Genomic DNA, 21,759 nt, shown 5'->3' with positions numbered 1-21,759 from the left:
TGAGAATAAACCTCTGCAAGATAAATCTGTGATTCTCCACTGGAGACCCCCCACACTCACTTTCCCAATACTGAAACCCATCCCTCCAGGCTCATCTCACTCACCCCCCCACCCACCCCACCACCAAAACCTCAGACCCACCAGGTGAACCAGCCACCAGGCACAGCCACAGCTGAGCGGGATCGCTTTTATTCTGTGAGGATTAGAACTCCTCCAATCACATGTGCTGTGTAATTACTGCAGTAACGTTACAAAGCAACGTGGAGGTGGTGAACAGTTCATACTGCCTTATGTAGTGACAGGTGATTAGTTAAGTTGCAGAGATTTTTATTTTTGTTCTTCTTCATCTTTCCCTCTTCTGTGAAAAATTCAATTTGCCTTAAGGCAGTACTGAGAGCTGATGCTGACCTAATCCCTCAGCAGCCGGGACCTGACCTGCTGCAAATTCCCGCCTCTACAGAGAGCGCAAACCCACATTCCTCTCCCCGACAATACAATGGCCCCTGAATCCACTTACCTTCAGGCCCTGCTTAAATCCTGGGCTGCAAAACATGGTATATAATCGTGAATCAACAGTCAAATCCACGTGAGCCAGCAGGTGAAAATGCTCTAATGCGTTTTGCTTGTTTGGCGAGCCCTAAAAAGCGTCATTAAATATTTTCTATAGTTCTTTCTTCAGAAGCTTACGTTTTTTTCCCTTCTCCTCCCTTCCCTGCCAGGGTCTTAAATCCTTTCTGCTCGGCAAACATTAATTTTCTTTTGTCCTGCTAGTGCTAAAACTGACATCTCTGTTCATCCCTCTCCCTCCCTTCCCGGTACACTTAATTGACCACTATTGCTATTAATGTCAGCAGAGGTCTGGGAGGGAGACTTAACACCAAAGTACTCCTGGGGAATCAGCTCGGGAGCAACTGCAGGCAGAAACAAGCTCTTGCTTCTTCTTTCAGCCCTGCAGAAAGAGATAGCTTGAAGTACGCTCTCCTCCCCCTACATTCACACGTTTAAGCAAATAATTTGAAGGTCGGATTCTAGAGCACGAGTTGTTTCAACACCCTCTGGACGATGCCCTGCTTGGATCTATTCTCCCAAGGGCCAAACATGAGCTTGATAGTGGCCGTTTCCTCCGGAGAGGCGGACAAGTGGGTGTCAGCGTGCAGCTACGTAGAAGGAAAAAGCACAAAAGTATTTCCGTTGCACCAAAAGTCGGGGATGGTGGCTAAGAGAAGGGAAGCGAACCAGTGATATGGAGGACAAGGCTACGGCACGTCGTATCAGGGTACAGATGAAGCACATTCCAGCTGTGTAACTCCGCTCCCGCTGAAGTCATTAGTGCTGAATTTCCACCAGGAGAAGATAAATGCTCCCAGGCTTGAGGACTTGACGGCAGAGGACGTGCTGCATGGACGATAGAGGGACGGGGCATCATTGCTGGGACTGTGAACCCCGTGGGATTTACCAGTGCTGTGGTTTGAGAAATCCACATCAATTTATTGTCATTTAGACAATTATTCTCTCACCCGATGACCCCTCTGTACCTCGGAAGGGGAAGTGGGGAAAACCAAAGAAACACAAGGGTTGAAACATAAATAGATTTAATAGGATAAGACTAAATAATTAACACTAATAATAGGAAAGAACCAGTATTGATCCCGATACCAATATAAAATACACAAGGATTATCCTCAGCCCATTCTATCCGTAGAAGCTGTGCACCCCCAGCAGTGACAGCAAACGTGGGACACCACGAGTGCTGCGGCTTGGGGCAGAAGGGAAGAGCTCAGGGCTCCGGCACCGGGACAAGGAGCTCTCAGGATGGCAGCCGTCACGGGAGAGAGAGAACTCCTGTAGCAAACTTTCTAATTTACCTGGAAACCCACACACCATAGCTGGCTATAAAGGAAATACGTTCACAAATTCAGACACTAGAGTCTTCTAAAAATGCAGTTTCCCCAAGGATTAGAAGATAAATCAGTGCCGTGTCGCTCAAAGCAGAACAAGCCAGGACAGGGGTGCCGGCCGCACGGGTCGCTTCAGCCGCCAGCTGGGCGGCCGGCACGGAGGGTCTCCCGGTTTGTACAAGAGCACCAGTGCACATTTCCAGAGCATCCCCGATTTCGACGGCCACACCGGCGTGCCTGACGCCGAGCTGGGCGAGCGTGTCTCCGCGCGCTCTGGTTTCGCCGGCCTCTGCCCGGAGGGCGCAGGCGCAGCAGCTACAGCCACGCTCAGAAGGGCGCGCGGAGGGGTCGGGCACGACGACAGCGTCGCTTCTGCTTCTCCACAAATTTTCTGCTTCCCAAAATGGGTAGTAAACGTAGCTTAAGGAAAAATGGGAGAGTAGTGAAAAACAGAGCGTCTTCTGCAGAGCTCTGGCAACAGAGGGCTTTTTATTCTGTGTTTTCCATGAAATGGTGCTGGGAGGAGGAAAAGGGATGATTTGGGAAAATCCCGCTGTTCCCCCCACACCTTGTCGTCAGCCGGGGAAGGGGGATGCTGCAGGCGTGACACGAGGCTCCCGGGGATTCTCTCTCCACATCTCAAGTGAGGCATTTTGCATGTTATATCCTGCTTCAATCCCATCTATCGGCTTAAAATTCTTTTTCCAAAAGCTGAATTATTTAAAAAAAACCTTTCCATTTAGCCATTTGAGGAAACTCTCTTTTCTCTGGAGAAATTATTCTATCTTTATGTTTGGTAAGGAAGAAATAAAACATGATCGTATTAATTATGGTTCCTCGTTTAACATAAAACTATAATCAAATGACTTATATGTCTAAACAGTTGTAGCAGCCGTGTGAAGAAATCATGACTTTAAAGGCTTGCACTTGAGTTCAAAATGTTTAAATTATATGTCTCAGAAGAAACTGATGCCACATTTAGAGAGCTACAACCTTTTTATTTTCAAGTAGAAACATGAAGGAGCAAAACACTTTCAAAATTTGTTTCAATTTCAAGAAAGTCCTCAGGATGCCTACCAAAAAAAAACCCAGATTTTTAATTTTTTTTTCCCCCCAAGATTTAAACCACAGTGCCTTATTTAAAAAGGAAGGGAGAACCTTGTTGAGCATCTCCTGACAAAGCCTATGAAGCAAAACTATTCCGAGGACATGAATTCTGCAAAGCTGGAGCTAAGGAAATTGTCACTTCTGGCAGGAATTGTCTCACCGGGTTTCCACCGGCCTGGTGGGGACTGCTGGTGGCTGTGGCTCCAAAGAAGTCGGCCTCAGATTTGAGGACTGATTTCCTGAGGCAGAAAACCCTGGAGCACTTCTGTCTGCAGTTCAGGAAAAGACTTCCTTCAATTCAGGAGCTGGAGCTGCTCGAACACCCTTCTGGGAGGAAGGGAAATAGGAAATTGTCAGTGTGGCTGCTCAGAACGCGGCGTGGGGAGGTTCCTTCTGCGGGAAACACCAAATTGCTATTTTGGGTTCAAAATCAGAAGGGTGGGGTTTTGGGGGGTGGGTTTTTTTGTTTGTTTTCTTAATATCTGCTTCTTGCAGAACAGGGGCATTCACACGTGAACCAGCTCCGCTTCCCACGCGGCTCTGGGCAGCTCAGCCCCTCTGTTCCCGGGCCACACAGGCGGCTATTGGAGAGTGCTCCAGAGTTAAAGTCCTCCTTGAAACGGTGACCGTCTACTTAACCCTTCCCCAGAAAGCCTGGAGCTCGAGATAAAACCCCTCTCGCTGCGCCCTGCTTCCCAGACCGTAAGGGTGTGCTTCGATACCTGATAAAATCCATTGTTGGCGACCGCTGGCTCCTGTGATTGGAACTGCTCATAAAAACTGCCATCCACAGCTCGCTAAAGTTGCAATTAATGACTCGTTTCCAATCTCTCCGTAAGGTACACAGCACCACCAGTGCTTATACGTATTTCAGATCCCAGCATGTAAAATAGCAGAGTAGGTTGAAGGTGATATAATATTGCAAAGTGCATTTTGAGTTGTGTAAACACACTCAAAAGGTTTTATGGCTCCTGGGAATTGTCTTCGCTGCCTGGGGAACGCGTTGTGTTGTGTCAAACAGTATTCAGTGGGATTTTTAAAAAGCGTTCAAGAGAATGGGCTCAGAGGTAGTATAAATATGAATTATCTCCTCCATTTTACATCATTATAAAAGCCGTTTTCGTTCCATACCCAGACAAAGGGATCTGGGCAGTGAGGGGTGGAAACGGAGCCTCCTGTGAACAGGAGCTATCGCGGCAGGTATGGACGTGCAAGTTTTGCAGCACGTGGGGAAGTCAAGCCCGCGGGAGCTGGGGAACCGTCCCTTCCAGCCACAACTCAGCCCTGGCGAGAGGGGTGGTTGGAGTGGCCGGTGCACCCACCCCAGGACCCCGCAGACAGGAGGACTGAACAAAGCTCCCCCAGATCACACATGTGGGACATCTCCCAGCTATTCCAGGCATGAATCTCCAGCCTGAACCCAGTACAAAAGCTCTGCGGCCTTCAAGTTCTTCTCTTCCTAGAAAAACACAATAAATCCCCATAAGTGCCCGATTCTTCTTTGCATTTTCTCCGCCCACTGGTGGTGAAGGACCATCAGCTGCTCCTGCTGGAGCTACTGGCCATATCTGCTGCTGACATGGGACACTGCTGTGGCCAAGGAGGGCAGATGCCGGGCACAAGTCATCAATTTGGGAACCCTCCATAATAGCACATCTCAGTTGTCTTCACCGGGTGATGGAGAGGTCCATCGCTGCGTGGTGCCACCATGGCAGGGCACCAGCCCTTCTGCCCGGGCTGGAGGGCACCTGTGGGCAGTCAGGCTCAACCCTCCCTGTTCCCAGGCCGGAGGACACTGTGGGGCTGAATATCAAAGGCGTCTGCTGCAAACAATGTCAGGCAGAGCGCATAAACAAAACCTGAAGAGAGGTCACAGCAGTTCCCACAACAAGAAGTCACCAGTGGTTAACAAAGGATAAAAGCAAAAAATCCTGAGCCCCTGGCCCCCAGTTCCTTCCATCTGCACCACCCCTGAGCAGGAGGGTGTCCATCACTGGTGAAATCAAAGCTTTCCTCTCCATTGTTTCCTCGGCAGCGAGAACAGCCCATGGCCCTCTGCCACCGTGGAGCTGGATGAAAGCAACCCAGCGCCCCCCTCAACAGGACCCAGGGCTCTCGCTGCCTTTGTATCTCCCCGTGGAGCTCCCAAAGCAGGAGGCAGTGTCCTGTTTCAGCCCTCCACCGCTGGAGCGTGGCTTGAGGCTATCACAGCAGCTTGGCTGCAGGCTCAGGACATCCACAGCACGGCACAGTGCCCCCGAAGTGGATGCTCAGAGTCCAGCGTGGTGTTGCTGCTCCAAAATCCACATCCTTGCGGAGCTCTGTATTTCGGGTGCCTTAACCCATCCTTTCAACACACGTAGGAGGGCAGAGTCCTGCGATGGTGGTGGATCCTGTGTAGAGACAGACGCCAGCAGCACCGCGTTCGCGTGCCTCCCTGGCTACGCGCTATGAACCAGCTGTAGTTATTTACAATCTTCTTCCTGTTTTACATATATATCGCTACTGCTCCTGCTCTTACACTCCTGCCGCGACATCTCCTGGAGGTCGCTACCAGGCCCAGGCTGGAGGAACCTTTGATCCAATGCAGCTTTATGTTTATGAGGGTAAATTAATGACCGAGCCTGGAAGAAAACTATTTTGACTTAACAACCTTTGTGTTTCCTTGTCTACACGGAGAGTTTGTCCACATTGCAGCAACAGGTAAAACTTCAAGTGCCGACAGCCCAGGAGTTCCGCTGCTGTCCCCACCTACCGTTGTAAGGATGCAAGTCTCCTCTACTTCAGCCGCACCACCAGGAGCTTGCTCCAACGCTGTCTCCATCAATGGCAATGCTTACAACGAGGCCCAAGCAGAGAGTAGCTAGCGATCACGGAACTAAAAACTCTTCTCACCATTACCAGCAAAAGCAAGGTTTGCCATGCGGGGAATATCTTTTGGGGAGATTTGTACCCTAAATGGGGCTTTTCATGAGAAATCCACTTAGTATTCCTCTAAAATTCCAGGAGGGTGAAATCCCCCACTCCTTCATCTCATTAAGAATGAAGGAATGCCAGGTATGTGGCAGGAATCCGGGGTGAGAGGAGGAGTGGGGTATATTTTAACCAAGCTGTTGTGCGGGAGGGGGTGGGGGGAAGAGCGATCTAAGGATCAGGATTTGAAATACATTTCCCAGCGCTGAGAAGCAATGCCAGACAGGAGCATCACGCTAACGCACATGCTTAACTCAAGGGACACAAAAATAAGTTTAAAGATGACAGAATAAACCACCCTAACCCTGCCACATTCAGAAATCAGAGGTGCTTTTCCTAATACTATGCAAGGCGTTATGCAAGAAGCTTACTAACAGCTCAAACCCAGCGCTAGCAGATGGCATCCACCTTGTGACAACCCTCCTCGTGCGCGTGATGGAATCCCAGGGGTATGTCGCTGTGGATACATCGAAGAAAACAGTTTGGGACCTTCTCAAGGCATTTTGCTTCTGGAGCGCTGACAGTGAATTAGTTGTCGGCTTCTAGATTGGGTGGATTTATCTAAGCGTAGCAGACGAAACGCTGGAAGGCAGCTGGTGCTCAAGGTGAGAGGGATGACAGAGGAGGTCACCCCTGAGGAACAGGGGCCCGTGTGCCCCAGGGGACTTGTGGTCATTCTAGCAGCAACTGAAGTTATTCCTACAACTGTGTGGAGGAGCCCTGTTAAAGTCACTGCTAGCCCTCAAAGCAGAGGAGGAAGATCAGACCAAGAGGACTGTTTCTTACCTGGACGCGCGTTGGGCTGCTGTTCGAACGCAGAAACAGGTGGCAGCGAGGCAGGCTGCTCCTTCTTATTTATTACTGTTCTCCTTTGAAGAGGGCGAGAACACCCTGAAGAACAAAATCTTCACATCAAAATCCTTACTGGAAAGGTAAGGCTACCCAAACTCAAACTCGCCCCAGACGAGGCAGCGAGCCCGCAGCCTCCCATGCTCGTACGGGACAGTTTTCTCACTGGGCATACGGAGCCATTTAGGAGTGTAGAAGATGCTCCAGGAAGAAGCGAAGAAACAGGGTGGTAGAGAGAAGAGGAAGAAAATCAGCCTCAGCTGCAGCCAACAGCCTCCTACCCCTCCCAAGCATCAGGGCACTCGGGAAAGTGCCTACACAGCAGCCCCGTGTGCCACCACGGCAGCTATGAGGCTTTTGGAGCTGCAGGTTGTCATCACCCCTCAAAACTTCCCCCACCCAGAGGTCCACACGCTCCTTGCCCTTCATCTAAGTAGGGAAGGCACCCAATGCACCATGGTCATCCACCACGTTCCCAAGTAGTTCAAACATGAAGAGCTTAGATGCTTTCCCAGGGTGGTCTCTCCTCTGGAATTCATTTGACATCGGTTTGAATAAAGCCACGCTTTTTCCTCGTGTGTTGTAAAGCTCATTTGTCCAGCCAGACCTGCCAGTAGCAGCGCACCGAGCTTCCCCGGGGATGAGCTTCCTCTTGATGTAACAGCCTGACTGACCATGGCTACTGGAAGCGCAGGAACCTGGATGCCTCCACAGAATCTCACTGGCAACATAAAAGATGCTTTCCCCATCAGCACAGCACATTTCTTTCCTGACAGATGAAGGGAGAAGCTGCTTCATACTTCACCTCAGTTCTGAAATAAACAAAAAGCTAAAAAAATACTGTCCTGTCTAAACCCAGGAATTTTAAGAGCATAAAAGCTTCTGAGTCAGACCATAAATCCAGCTTGCTTCATACTCTGACAGTGGCCAATAGCAATTGTCTAAAAATAAAAGCATACCTGCATGGAGTGATTCTTACCATATTATATGCTTCTTCCAGCTTCAGGCAATGAGTGGTTTGAAGACCTTCCACTTCAAGCATAGATGGAACTATTCTTTGTGATTTTACCTGACCTCCTCTCCTTCCCCACAGCCTTCCCCTCTCCAGCCTTCCCACCACCCTTACCGTCTTCTACGCTAATTACACACTCTGTGAAACCCTCTGCTGGCACCGGGCACCGTCCCCAGGTCAGCTTTCCTGTCACAGATGCTGAGGCACAGAAGTGGGGTGAGAGCAAACAGCCATGGCTTGTCAGGAGTAAACAGACACAAAAATGGATCCAGGTCTCCCGACTCTCGGTGCAGTACTCTCACCACAGTCTCTGCTGCACTAGGAAATGGAAACCAAGCCCACTGCTCAAGAAGAGGAAAAAAAAAGATCCCTAAGGATATAAAAAACTCAATACAATTAAAAAAAAAAACAAACAAAAAACCAAAAACCCAACACCCAAACTTGAAACTATGGCACTTTGCTGGGCTTGTGTGATGAACAAGGCAGGGAAAAGGTGTCAACTAAATATAGGAAACTGAGCACCTGGAAAGAGGGAGAGAAAGGAGCCTGAAGACTCTTAGCAAACCTTGCTGGGGGTTTGAGCCATTGAAAACTGGCAAGTTTTGTTGAAGCTGATGCTCAGGGTACAGCTCGCTATCTGCACAAAGCAGTGGGAGTGAGCGATGGGAATCAGCGCAGCTGCTCTATGCCTGACATATCCAACTGGGATGGAAATCCCACCATATGACTTTGGGGATAATGTTAAATCCATTACAGCATTCTCCCCTCCCCTGCTCATCCCACACAAGCTTCAAAACTTCTGGTTTATGACTGGCTGTTGGAAGATCATTGCAGGCTGTCTCTGGAGGGATAATCCTAAATTTTAAGTGACAGTTCACGGGTATCTTCTATTTCTTCTGAAATGCTGTCTTACACAGCACATTAAGTATTTCAGAGATTAATAACTGGAGCAAAGAGTTCTAATCTTGGTGTCCTAGCAGAGATTTAGCAAAGAACGGTTACTGTTTGAAGTTGCTATGGCACAGGAAACATAAGAAGCCTTGAAGACCAAAAGCAACGCTCGTATGCAGCTCAAACGGAAATCTGGGACATTAAACACGTGATCTATGTTTAGTCTCCAGGGCTTCTCACTGACGTGGTGTTTCCACTCAGAGCAGGTCTTAGGGACGCTGCGAAAGGTGGAACCCAGTTTGAGCTCTCTTTTAGATTAAATAGACCAAGCTTACCACGCCTGCTAAATTGCAACTTGTACTTTTGTATTCTTTGACCTGAATTAGGTGATAACTGAATTGTATAATAAGGTTACAGGTTGCTTTGAACTTAGTGTACCGAGGACCAAACGGGAACCACTCGACCCTCTCTGAACTGGCAATTGCACTGTCAGCTCGGAGGACACCCGCCGGGATAAACACACTACAGATTTTGAGGCTGCTTGCACAGCAACTCGCTCAACAGCAGCCCTACAATCACTTAGCAAAAGCCCTCACAGCATCAGTTCAAGTTTCCTGTCCACAGAATGATCTTTTCTTTTTTTTTTTTTTTTCCCCATGAAACAGTTTTCTCATAGCAATTCCTCCTACCACACCTCACACAACCAGAAGTGCCGTTAAAAAGGAGCCAAGCAGGTGCCTTATTGGCCTGTTCCCCTCTCAGGTGGCATAAGCCAATGCACAGAAGAAATAGTCCAAGCCCCTTCTGGGTTTGGGGAGCCCTGTGCCAATTATATGGAAAACAACCAAATTCTGCACATGGGTATAAGGAAATCTTGCCACAAGTGTCACAACGGTGGAGGTCCACAAGGACTCCGACCAACACTACCGTCAAAAATAATGCCGTTGCATCCTCCTGCCCTCAACACCATGCACTCCTTCCATTTGTCTCCTGCCAGCACCAATGCTCACATAGCGCCACAGCAAATTGTATTGGAGAACTGAACTTAAAACAGGTAAAATTAATCCCATTTTGCAATGTTCATGCTTTTCACAGGGCTACTCCAAGCAACCGAATGTCCACCAGCACATTCAGAACAGCCTGTGACTGTGACCACATTGTTCGAGTTCATCAGTCAGTCCAGTTATTGTGGGGATAAAGTAACAAATTAACAGCTAATATTTAGGAGATTATAAAATTATGCTTCCTTGAAGCTGTTTAAGCAGCTGATCTCGCATCTCTGCACAGAATTAGATAACTCTGCTTTGAATTAATGCAAGTGAAGTGGTTGGCACGATCTGGCCAAATATTTAAAAGTAATATAACCATCCACTACAGATACCCTATTCGGCCTTCATTCTGGAACAGTTTTATGCACAACACTCACTTATCTATTTAGCAACCAACACCAAGTATCGGAACAAATTTCTGTATCTTGAGTACCCACTCTGCCATTACAGCTAAAGATAAGTCAGAAAGGGGTCAAACAGCAATGGCACATCCTATACTCTACTCCAGGTCACTGATAGGAACCCAGATCAGAATAGACACTTTGTTGGGGTGTAAATTTACTTTTCAGCACAGCACGTTTTTCCACATTCTTTACCACCCATCATGCCTTAATGGTCCTGAAAATTAGTATGCCTTCAGGCAGCTAGGGATAGGATCAATAGTCCAGACTTGAGGTTACCTGAAGGTAGCAAGCTCCCTTCTCCTCCTCCTCCCTCTGCCCAACAGCCTGTTAGGACCACGTGAAAGGTCCACCAAAACCTGCTTCCCACCTGAGAGCCACCAGTGCTGGGTGCCGCAGGAACCGTGTAAGACAGCAGGTCTGTAACAAAACTCTGCTCATACGCTCGCTGAGGAATGTACAACTGCAGGATCTCCTACACAGAGGTGAGACCTTCATGTTTGATAGCAGATTTTTCTTTTTTTAAGTTGTAGCTCTGGGTAATACTTTTGGAATACAGAAACATGTGTATCACATCCTGTGGCAACAAACTCCTCGCTTGAACACCAACAAGCACCTCACACCCTTTGTTTTGAATCTGCCAGAAGACAACATATCTTGATGCTCTGCAGCCCTTGGGGACAGCAAGCCATCACCTCACCTTCTTTACATGAGTTCTGGTCTGGATATTCTCCCCCATATTTTCCAGCCTAATAGTTTACAGCTCTTGCCAAATTAATGAAGTCTGCTTAGGTTTCAGTTCAGCATTTAGTATTGATTATTCTTTTGGGAAAGCAATAGTGAGTTGTTCAGTGCAAGAACTGAATCCCCAGTCAAATTTAAGCTAAAGGACAGGGGCTTGGCTGCAAACCTGCATTTTTCAGCAAGGTACAACCAATGAAATACATCCTTATTGCTGCACTCTTTAAAGAGGTCAAATCACTGAAACACAGAAATAAGTGGTAAAGCAAGAAGTTTGCTTTATTGCTAAAACAACTTTTGATAAAAAAGTCCCATCAGTCAAGAGCTGCCTTGCTCAGACACTGAAAAGATTGCACAAGATTTGGCAGTCCTTCTGGACTGCACTTTATGGAGGTTCTGTCTTTATAGCTGGACAGTGCTTTTTGTGACCATGTCTCCACTTTCAACCCAGACATCAATATTACTGACACAAATGAAGTCAAAAAGTATCTGAAATCTCACCACTCATTCAGTGGCAGTTTAGCAGAAAGCGTGTAGCAGGCAGGAAACCAAGACACAAGTGCAGGAGGCCTCGGGAGGAAAGGCGCAGATCAGCCCCTCTGGCCTCCAGCAGCACGATGCGTTCATGTCCTGACAAATGCACACTGTGACGAGCAAGGGGGACGCCTGCTGGACTGACTCGCTTCATACAAGTCTTGATCCAGCTTCTAGATCATGCAATAAAAGCAGTATAAAACCAGTACATTTTAATTAAATAAAAAAAGAGATGTAAAACATATACTCTCATAAAACCCTGAGTCTTACTATGAAAGTTTATACGATGGTATTTTTCCTCTGGAACGTGCTTCTCCTGTGCTCCTCCTTGCTGACACACACTCCTGTGCTATGCATGAGCAGCACTCAGCGTTGCAAGTGCTCCAACCATTCCAACTCCCACCCCAGCGTGGCTTGTCCTCCTCCTTCAAGTGACTGGATGAGAAGTTTAGTGTTCTTTGAGCTGCCAGCAAGGCTAAACGAGGCCTGCACCCCATGCACAGCTCATACTGCAACCCAGTAACTCTTCTTTCCTCTGCGCTGTTATCTCCATCCGAAGGTCTGTGACAAAGGCGCGGTGCTATGCCTGCTCACAAGGATTGCCTGTGCTGGATGTCAGCACCCTGCTAGGTGCCAATGCCTCTGTTGTCCGTGGGGCCTGCTTTGGAAGGCGAATGGGAACGTAGACATTTGAAGCACAATGTTCCTTAAGGTATTCTCCTCCTTTTTCTTCATAGTCTTTTCTGGTTATCCAGCCTTCCTCACGGGTCATGTATTCCACTGCCCAATCCCTAGCCCCATACCAGGCATCTAAAACAGGACTGGAAGCAAGGTGAACCTGGATGGAAGGAAAACAGAACAAGAACGTCAGTTCAACACAGGAGAGAAAAGCCCTTTTTACCCTGATCACAGTAGCATATGACAGAAACCACTGAATTTCAGAAGTTTGAGCTGATTATTCAGCGCCTCTGGGGAAAAGTAATGTTAGGAATGGGTCCGAAGCACATTTTCACTTTGAGGTCAGTTCTCCATGAGCCTGCTGTATTTCTACAGGTTGAGAAAGCACATGGATGTATCACATTCATACCCAACAGCCCTCACAGCTGGAAGCCAATGCTAGAAGAGTCGGTGATACTGCAAAACAAGTATCAAGTGCTCCAGCAAAATTTCCTCCCTCCTTGAAGTAGTAGTGAGGAATACTGCAGACTAAGAAATCGCTGTATGTGCAAAAAGACCACACGTACTCTTTCCATACATTCAAATCCATACTTTCATTTAAATTATTCCTATTACTGTAGCATGAACTGCTTTCCTGGTTCAGCTATGGGCTTGCTAGACTAGCCACCACGTAAATCCCATGTGTGATATCTGTGAAGTGACAGCTTTCTGATAGGACCACACTACAGACTGCATTTTAATGGAAAGAAGGGAGCTCTTATTCAGTTACAAGCAGCAACCTTAGGAGCAGAAGAAAACACGTTCATTTTCTTCCTATACACACAAGTTGCACATTCAAAACTTAGTAAGCAATACCCTTCCTAAAACTACCAAGTATATGGCTGTAACTTAGTTTCTGTCAGCCACACCTGGCTTACAGCTACGTACAATAACTGTACAAAACAAGGGTTGTGGAGTCTTTTTTTTTTTCCCCTCCTCAGTTTACAACCTGATTTTCTATTCAAGAAGTTAGTAGATTTGAGAAGACAAGGTAGTTTCAGAACAGCAAGGGAAGCTCTTGCAACTCTCCTTGCAAAATGCATGGCAAACTCTGGGACTCAGCCAGCTTGTACTGTGCTTGCTACCGAAAACATAGCAAGGGATCACAGGTTTGTAAGATACTTGCTTAATCTCTTTTGCTGCTGTCCCAGACAGTCATTACATGTAACAAACTGAACATGTAACTTAGTTCTGAAGTGAAACTAGTTCTTCCCAGCAACTACTCTTAGTAGTTGCTTGTTCCAGATAGTAACTGTCTCAATCCTAAGAAATCATCTGCAAATTTCCAGCCAAACATGCATGGTACTTTAGCTGAAGCAGGTTTTCCCTTTCCAAAGCATCTACCCTACTCTCCCTAATGTCTTCAGAAAGAGCAACGGTATCTTTGCTTAACCTTCATTTTCTCAGGTCAAAACAGCTGTTTCCAGTGTCTTGTCATAAACCACTCTCCGTTGACATGCTCTAAGTACACCCACTCTGTACCTCTCCCAACTTGAATTCCTTTTCAACACTGATGAACGGACTGTTCCTGTAACCATCCTGCCAATACACGTACCTGAAAAGACGACTGGAATGGCCTCATTTCAAGGAGTTCCTTCTGGACTCTGGCTTTCAGTCCAGGGTACATTGTATTTCCACCAGTGAGAAAAACATTCTGGACAAGAATAGCTTGTTGCTCCTTTGGATACCTACAAGGAACAAAACCCAACTTCAGTCTTTCTCAAGGACATGTCTCCCTATGAACTGAACAGCTATGGACTGGTACCTTATCTTCAGGATTCACTTTGAGAAACTTCCTTCATCTCCCTAGCATGAAAACCTGTGTTCATTTGTTTTCTGGAAATTCAGGGGGCGGCAGAAGAAAAGCCTTAAAACAGTCTGTACCCCACAAATCCACTGGAATTCTTACATTTCAGAAAATACAATCTCGTGTGTTCATACAGTTCAGGGGTGACATTTTGCTACTGCTAAGTTGTCTGGAAATAGTGGTGCAGCAAGCATGCCTATTTCATAACTAAAAATGATTTTGATCTCGCAAAACCAGAGACTGCCAGCTCCTTGTTTCAAGGGATGGATATTTACAAAGGTTTCTTGTTTCCCTCTATAAAAAATTGGACCAGGGGTCTCCAAAGCGGGGTGTCAGCAAGACAATCCACTGCAGTGCAGGAAGAAGGTATTTTTGATACCATTAATAAATAAATTAAAATATAATTTATTTCAACTTTATGTCAACCATTTTTTAATTTCTATTTTTGTGTACATTTTAAAATGTACATAATATGCTGGTTCAGTAGTACTTGTATGTAATTTATAAAAATACATATATTGGAGGTGTGTGCTCAAAAATTTTTTACTGATGGGGTAATCAATCAAAAAAGCTTGGAGACCACCGACTTAAGACAAGCAGAGTTACATGTGGTTTTCAGAACACGAAGACATGTCTAACTTGCAATGCTCAACCCCACCAGAAAGAACTATTCAAACATATTTTCTCATATTATTGTTGAGTAACCAGTATTGTGAAACCTTGTATCAAGACAAGCCTAGCTCATCTGAAGGAAGTGCCAAGTAGCTTTGTAAACTCACCTCTCAAGGACATATTGCATGGTTTCTGCTATACCAGCCTGGTCTTCTCCTATCAGGGAGGGCTGGAAGACAATCTCTGGAGCCCTGATTCTTTCAGTGCCAAGAAAAAGCTGGTGGTACTCTGCCAGGTTAAACACGGGCTTTAAAAAGATGAGATTGAAAAGTATTGGGAAATTATGTTAAAAAAACAGTAATATTCTAGAACAACCAAAGTTTCCAAACAATTCTGTACAAAAACCAAATGGCAATGCTCTCACAGAGAAAGGGCCATGCTGCAAAAGGTTCCAAAGGGCCAAGGAAGCTGGACTTTTCCTATGCTTTATTCTGTTTGGTGCTGCTCAATTCTAAGGCTCAACCTCACAAGTTGAAGACACTGTCCACTGAGATGCTCTACTGGGCTATGCATCACACACCAAAAACACTTGAGCAGGGCTTTTTTTCCCTAATAACATGGCAATGCTACAACAGGCACTGCCTGCAGAGTGAGCCAACTGGGTATACTCATGTTCTAAACCATCAGCTAAGATTCCAAGGGCTTCTTCTGCCTTTATGTCCTGTTCAGATAGTTTGAGCATCCCTTCCAAGAGCAGGCAAACAATGTTTGCATTTAGAGAAATGTTAGCAGACTAGCTGGACAACTTGGGAAGCAGCAACCTTTGGCACAAGGTATAGATATAGAAATCAAACCTGTACTGCAGTAACAGGCTTCTCAACTTCAGGCTGTTCCTCAGCAAACAAAGGTTCAAATTCATTAATACTTTCCACATCCTCCAGTGACTGCTCACTGCCTAAGGGATCCAAATCAGGAGTCTGGAAATAGAGAAAGTATATTATGGTAGGTTAACTCAGATGTGCTAAGCACATACATGACTTCAATTCTGGTGATGCATTTGGAAAATTCAACCCAGATTTCCTCAAATCTCAACTCTTTAACATGCCTGAAACCAAACATGCTGTTCTCCAGCACTGAAGACAAAAATCAAAATGGTGAAAAACACAGAAAACAGAAGAGAGACATTCACTCAAAGCATAAAAATCAAAGACTTTCAATAAATTTATTGCAATGCCAGCTCAGAAATTAAAGGCCTTAGTTAACAGGCTGACTGCCAGGATCCTAGCCAGCCATGTCCTAAATATAACAACATACTAAAATTTACAAAAATAGCTTTTTAAATTGGTTAGAAATTGGTGCAGTCCCAGCACCTCTAACTGATCTATAATTACCATTAAATTCCCTGCCTTGCTTGTGTGGGATTGGAAAGCAAATATTTGCTAGCTACAAAGCCACCACCCAATTGACAGTTTCAACCACCCAGCACTTGCACATGGGATATACCAAAAGCCATTACTTTTTATGCGGATGTGAAGATACTCCAAAGCCTCTTCCTAATAAAAAGTATCACTCAAAATCCTAGAGTACTTCACTGCTCTAAAGTAGGAGTAGCATTTTAATTATTTCCTTTTTTTGTGTTACAGTGTTACCTTTGGGGTTTTGTTGCTAAAGGTTTGTGTTTGTTATTTGAAACTTGAAACATTTGTTGCAATGTCTAGCAAGCAATACCAGGATGAGATAAAGCTAAATCATTTAAACAATCTTAAGTTATCTAGCTTACACCCATTTAAAACACAAGCAATTACTCAAACTGAAGTTTAAGTAGTGTTCATTGTTACAGCAAACAAACAGCAGTCACCTTAAGTTCTCTCAAACGTTTAAGCTTTGTTAAATCCATTTCTTTTTATGTCTTAAAAAAAAACCCAAACAGCAATACAAAGAAACATATAACTCAGCTGAACACTTGGCACAGACCCTAAGGACAACATAATTAGCTTTCAGACTCCTTTAAACAGCTACAGATGGACGGCCTATCTTCACAAATGGATTCGGTGACAATTGTAGGTACTCTCACAAAGCATAGACCAAACAAAAAGGCTTGCAGATTCATCCCAACGTTTGAGACTATATCTAGTAAAGAAGACGAGTGGGGGATCCAAGACAGATAGAGAGACGTGTCGGAACTTAGGCACAAACACTGGGCAAAGTTACAAGTAGCTGATAGTCGTTTGATTATCATTTTGCAGAAAAATTTCTTTTGACAGAAGGCAGAAAGATTCTTTACCACAATGGTAAGCCCATCATTTCACTCAAACAGAATCATTCCGATTCTTACACAAGCTTTACTGATAATGATTGGCAAAATAGAACACCTAGAAGATACCGGCTCACCTGCTAGATTTGGCTAGATCTCAAGTTCCACGTAAGACACAAGAACCCCTGTATCTGGCACCATTCTCCTCTATGCTTCAATTTTCTGTGTTTCTCTCTACCTTTTCCTGAGCAAAGACTTATCTAACGAGAAAAACTCTTACGTGACTTGAAAGGCAATTACACGTAAATGCATGAACTGCCTTAGACCATGTCTTAGCAGCAGCTGCTATGTGCTGGGCCTGTATTAGTCCGGCAAAGCAGACAAATAGGCCTCTCATCTTCAGCACAACTCCAACAACCAAGAGTGGCAATTAATCTCTCATTGTTAAGCAAACAAAATAGAACATGCTGCTTAACTGCACCAAAAAAGACAGCCAAAATGAAGGCAAAGGGTTAGTTATTTACCATAAAGTTCTCTGCATCTGAAAGGGAACAGAAAGGAAAACAAATACTGTTTTTAACAAAAGCTTCATAGGTTCATCTATATCTTTAACACAAGGCTAGAGGCATTTAAGGATAGTTATCTTAGGAGTATAACCACTTGAAATTTAAGTACTTAAAACTCCATGTCATTTAATTATCAGATCGAAAAAGAAAAAAAAAAAATCTTTAACATACCAGGCCCACTTATACCACCAAAATTAATGCAAAAGCAGAGTTAGAGGTTAGTTTAAAGCATGAACAAAATCATTATGTTAGCTGCTGCATTTGCAACCCTCTAAGCAAGTCAATCAACCTTAAGTAAGGACAGTGGCTGGCATATGCTGCCAGGAATAAGTACAAACGGAAGCAGTAGTATCTTCAGTGGTACTTTCTCTGACCCACTAGGGCTATTTTCTTTTTCTCCAACTACTTAAAGGTGTGCAAGAAACGTTCAAGGAAAATTACTCATTTCATATAACTGTATACTTCAACTACTGCCAGGAAGCCTAGAGATTATGCGTAGAACTATATGGAATCAAACTGTAAGATATGTCCCAGAGCACAGTGCAGAACAGCACAAGAAAAGTTACTGATTTCAGGCATACTGTATAAAATCAAAACCATCTCTTTCTTTAGCTGCATAGGAAAGCTGGAAAAGAGAGAACCAGTTACCAAATTAACAAGGAGTTGCAGTTTGTTAAAGGAAAAGCTTAGTTCAGCCATCAATAAAAGTCTGAAGAGGCACATTTTCAAGCATAGAAACTTAATTCTCTCAGACATAAGAGGATTAACTTGGTGAAAACATTATACCTCTGGCTTGCTGTCCACAACATCTACTTCAATATTGACTTCTGCCTGTAGGATCTTCTGCTTCGTTTGTTCAACAGACAGACTCAATTTATTGATGTAAGACTGAAGTTCTTCTGCAGAGTCCATGTTCAGCTCCACCAAAGCTTTGTGGAATTGATCCATTTGACCATCTTCTAAAAGTTCCTACAGACAGATCAGAGTTAGCTGTGATGAAGAGTACATGGTAAACAACTGTCCCTCAACTGTGCGCATACAGACACTTTGCCTTCATTACTAGATACCACGATGTACACCTTCGGTAGCTTTCAAAATATTTCACCAAAGTAGTACTGTTCACAACCTGGAAGCATCCTCCGCATCAATCGTTTCTCCCTTTTCTCTTGCAAGTAACCTTAAAAAATCCCTATCAGAAAACACACAGGCAGTCGTAGCTTCTTTACAGTGATGCATGACCTTCTGATAAAGCCCAGAGGGCAGCCTGCCCTCCTCCAAAAGCATCACAAAGAAAACTTTGCCTTGATTACCTGTACATATAGTAACCTGTCCAGCCTTTCTTGGTCAAGTTGCAGCTTCTCTTCTCGACGACGTGCATTGAGTTCTTGAAGTCGACGTAGCTGCTGCTGCCGCCTCTCCTGCTTTTCTTCTGATGTCAGAGTGCTTCCCAGCAGTTTGTTAGAGAAAGGCAGCTGCATCTTGTGCATGTTGTTCTCGTAGTACTCTGGGGACCGCCACTTCTGTAGCTCTGAATGTTTTGAAAGCAAAATAACTGTTTTGCCAGGCTGAAAACAGTGATTCATATGTCGTATACACTCCACGCTAAGTTCAGACTTAGAAGAGGGAAGGTAACAGTACAGCCTAGGTTTCTGCCCACCTCTTGGCAGCTGCCCCCATATTTCACTACCCCTGAGAGCACTACCTTCCAGTCACATACTCACTGCACAGGCTTCTCAGCGGTCTGATCTCCAGCATGCAGGAAACACAAAGCACTAAGGAGTGGGAAGTGCACACTAATGTCTCTTCTCTCTTCCCGAGGCAAGGAAGAGTTCTCACACATTTCTAAGGACCCCTGCAGGCTCTTTCATAAGTGACAAATTTAAGAAAACACTTCTTCGGCCACTACTTAAGATGACATTTATGGAAATTTTAAAACTTCTATAATTCACAAAAAGTCATGAGAAACGTCCTCTGCAATTTTGGAAACCTTAAAGCAGACAGGAAACATGGCCAGATGCAGAAATCATCCTAATCAATTTAATGCTTTATTGGAAGTACGGAGCAAAATGACTAATAAAATAAACTAATTTTAAAATCTTTTCCTCTGAAATAATCCCAATTTTTATTCACAGAGAAATTTGAACTGATAGATTTTTTTTCTGTAATTTAATTTTGTTTCTATCTTAATGTTAAGTTCGAAACTGTCGTCAAGCATTTCCCATGAGGTAGATTACCAGAAAGACAGCTATGAAGAAAGCAAAACAGTAGTAGAGTATTTCAGCCAGAATCCCAGCCAGTTTGAGAACAAGGGATATAGAGGACAAACCTGTTTGGATGACTACTATCTAGTAGAAAATTGCGGCTGGTTTTACCTTCTATGTAGTCCTCTGCAATGTAGCTATGCTCATGCAGTATTTCCTCCATGCGACTGAGAGTGATGGCAGCAAAATGTCCTGGGTATTTCAGCTGAAGGAGGCGTTGGAGATACACAGCTGCTTGACACCCTCCAAGATTAATACGTTTGCAGTTTTTAGCATCCAACCTGAAAATGCAAAGAGACACAACTGAGACTGGAGAGATCCACAAGTTCAGGATAAAATAAACCGCCTGCTTTCCCAAGTATTACTTAATTTCTGATATGGTCACGTAAACAGGTGAATATTCACAGACAAATATTTCAAGATTCAGCTATCAGAGAACCTAACATACCCAGTTTTCTCAGATAACAAGCACAATCACTGCTTTGGTTTTTGCAGATACTTTCTGAAAAGCCTGTTCTGTTTTAAAAAAACCCAAACATTAAATAATTTTGGCTACTGGAAGGAATGTTCTATTTTAAGAAGGGAAGTGAAGGTTAGTGGGGCTAAAAGTAGTTCCTTTAACCTTTGTAACATTTCACAGTTGGCCAGGTGTAACCCTCAAAAACGTGAAGCATCTACCAGATATACTAAAGCCATTTCCTGCAGTAAGGAAAGAAAAAGGAAAGCAGAGCAACATAGCAGCATAATCAGAATGATATAAGCCTCAAGAACTGCACAAATCTCACAGAGCACTTGCTTTTGTCCCAAAGCTGCTTTAAAACCTAACATGTTTTTTGATGCCCGATCTTACTTGGGGCAGATATCTCCTTCTACTTTTGAAAGTACAGATCTATGCATGAATAGTAACTAAAAAAACAGTATGTACAAGGACAGCACTGCTTCTTTAATTCAAAATTCAACAGAACTTAGCAAAATCTACAGACCTAGTTTTAACTTCTCAGCATAAATTACACCCTGATAAGAGCTTATAATGCAGGAGCTGAAATACTGAATGGTAAAGGAATGGGTATTTGCATCACTGAAAAGTCAATGACTGACAAAGAGAGGCTGCACCATTCTTAAGACATCAAGAACTCACCTGCCTTCTAAGACTGGCAAAATGTGCGTACACTGATAACCTGAAGATATTACCAAGCCACTACAGGGCCAGTTCTGCCTTCTGTTGTGGTAAAAACTGTACAAGCTATCTACGCCATAGGACACTTTTGGCACTTGATAACATTCAAAGAGGAGCTCTGACATCATTTGTCTCGAATACAGAGGATTACACACCGCTTCTGTCAAAACAATTGGATGATCAACACAACCCTGTAAAAGACAAGAGAAAGGAAAAATAATAAAGGCATGAAGGGAAAATCCAGGGATACTTATCCTTGCTTCTTCTTTTGAAGATCAGCAAGAACTCCTCCAAAACAGTAATGAAAAAGCACTTTATGTGCAGGCTATTAATCATGTAAGATAAATTACACCTAGCGCTTTAGAGGGTAAAAAAGAAGGCTTGTCTACAGTGGGGCTTCCAATGTTAATTCAACCAAAGAATAAACTCCTAAGAGTGGAGCAGAATGGGTTTTAAAAGCATATACGAATTATTAAAAATCTAAGTAACCAAAATCTAAGCAATGAGGTGAAGTGCAAGTGAAAACTGGTGGAAATTTAGTTCAGCACTCGGTGAAGCTTTTGAACTGGCGTTGTCACGAAGGCAAAAGGCTTCACGGTCCGAGGAGCAGCTCTCAGCTCAGCTGGATATACAAAGCAGGCAGGTGATGAGCACTACCGATAAGCGCACTATACAAAACTAGCAATGTTTAGGGTCCTCCTCAAAAACTGATCCTGGGCACTGGTTCTCAGCCACAGCCTGACAAAACACTGCAGTCCAAACGTCTCGCCCTGCAGCTGTATCCTCCCCCTTCCATCTCACCACAAAACTATGAAGAAATTAAGAGAACAGCGGCGTTCGAAAGACCCCCCCCGGGGAGCACCTGGCCGGGCCAGGGTTGTCACAGGAGGTTGCTCAGGGCCCGTCCACC

At 44.6% G+C, this 21,759-nt stretch overlaps 1 protein-coding gene across 1 annotated transcript; it reads right to left on the bottom strand.

Annotated features, from left to right (window-relative positions):
- Nucleotides 1–11,704: 11,704 nt before the first annotated feature.
- Nucleotides 11,705–21,037, bottom strand: ACTR5 (ARP5 actin-related protein 5 homolog (yeast)). Its single transcript, XM_009883413.1, has 8 exons — nucleotides 20,811–21,037; nucleotides 19,784–19,953; nucleotides 18,722–18,939; nucleotides 18,198–18,380; nucleotides 15,446–15,568; nucleotides 14,759–14,898; nucleotides 13,728–13,860; nucleotides 11,705–12,293 (listed from the first exon to the last, which is right to left on the bottom strand). The coding sequence occupies exons 1-8, from the start codon at nucleotides 20,975–20,977 to the stop codon at nucleotides 12,036–12,038; spliced, it is 1,392 nt and encodes a 463-aa protein (XP_009881715.1). The 5' UTR covers nucleotides 20,978–21,037; the 3' UTR covers nucleotides 11,705–12,035.
- Nucleotides 21,038–21,759: the final 722 nt, after the last annotated feature.

This window comes from Charadrius vociferus, unplaced genomic scaffold (assembly GCF_000708025.1).
Source record: "Charadrius vociferus isolate BGI_N301 unplaced genomic scaffold, ASM70802v2 scaffold320, whole genome shotgun sequence".
Classification (NCBI taxonomy): domain Eukaryota; kingdom Metazoa; phylum Chordata; class Aves; order Charadriiformes; family Charadriidae; genus Charadrius; species Charadrius vociferus.
Note: the sequence above shows the minus strand (reverse complement) of the source record. Positions and strands in the feature narration are given on the sequence as shown.

Coding starts and splice junctions, on each gene's coding strand:
- ACTR5 (XM_009883413.1), bottom strand. CDS start 20,977: ATGATGTCAGAGCTCCTCTTTGAATGTTATCAAGTGCCAAAAGTGTCC. Junction 19,954..20,810: donor TTGCCAGTCTTAGAAGGCAG/GTGAGTTCTTGA, acceptor TTGCATTTTCAG/GTTGGATGCTAAAAACTGCA. Junction 14,899..15,445: donor AGCCTGTTACTGCAGTACAG/GTTTGATTTCTA, acceptor ATCTTTTTAAAG/CCCGTGTTTAACCTGGCAGA.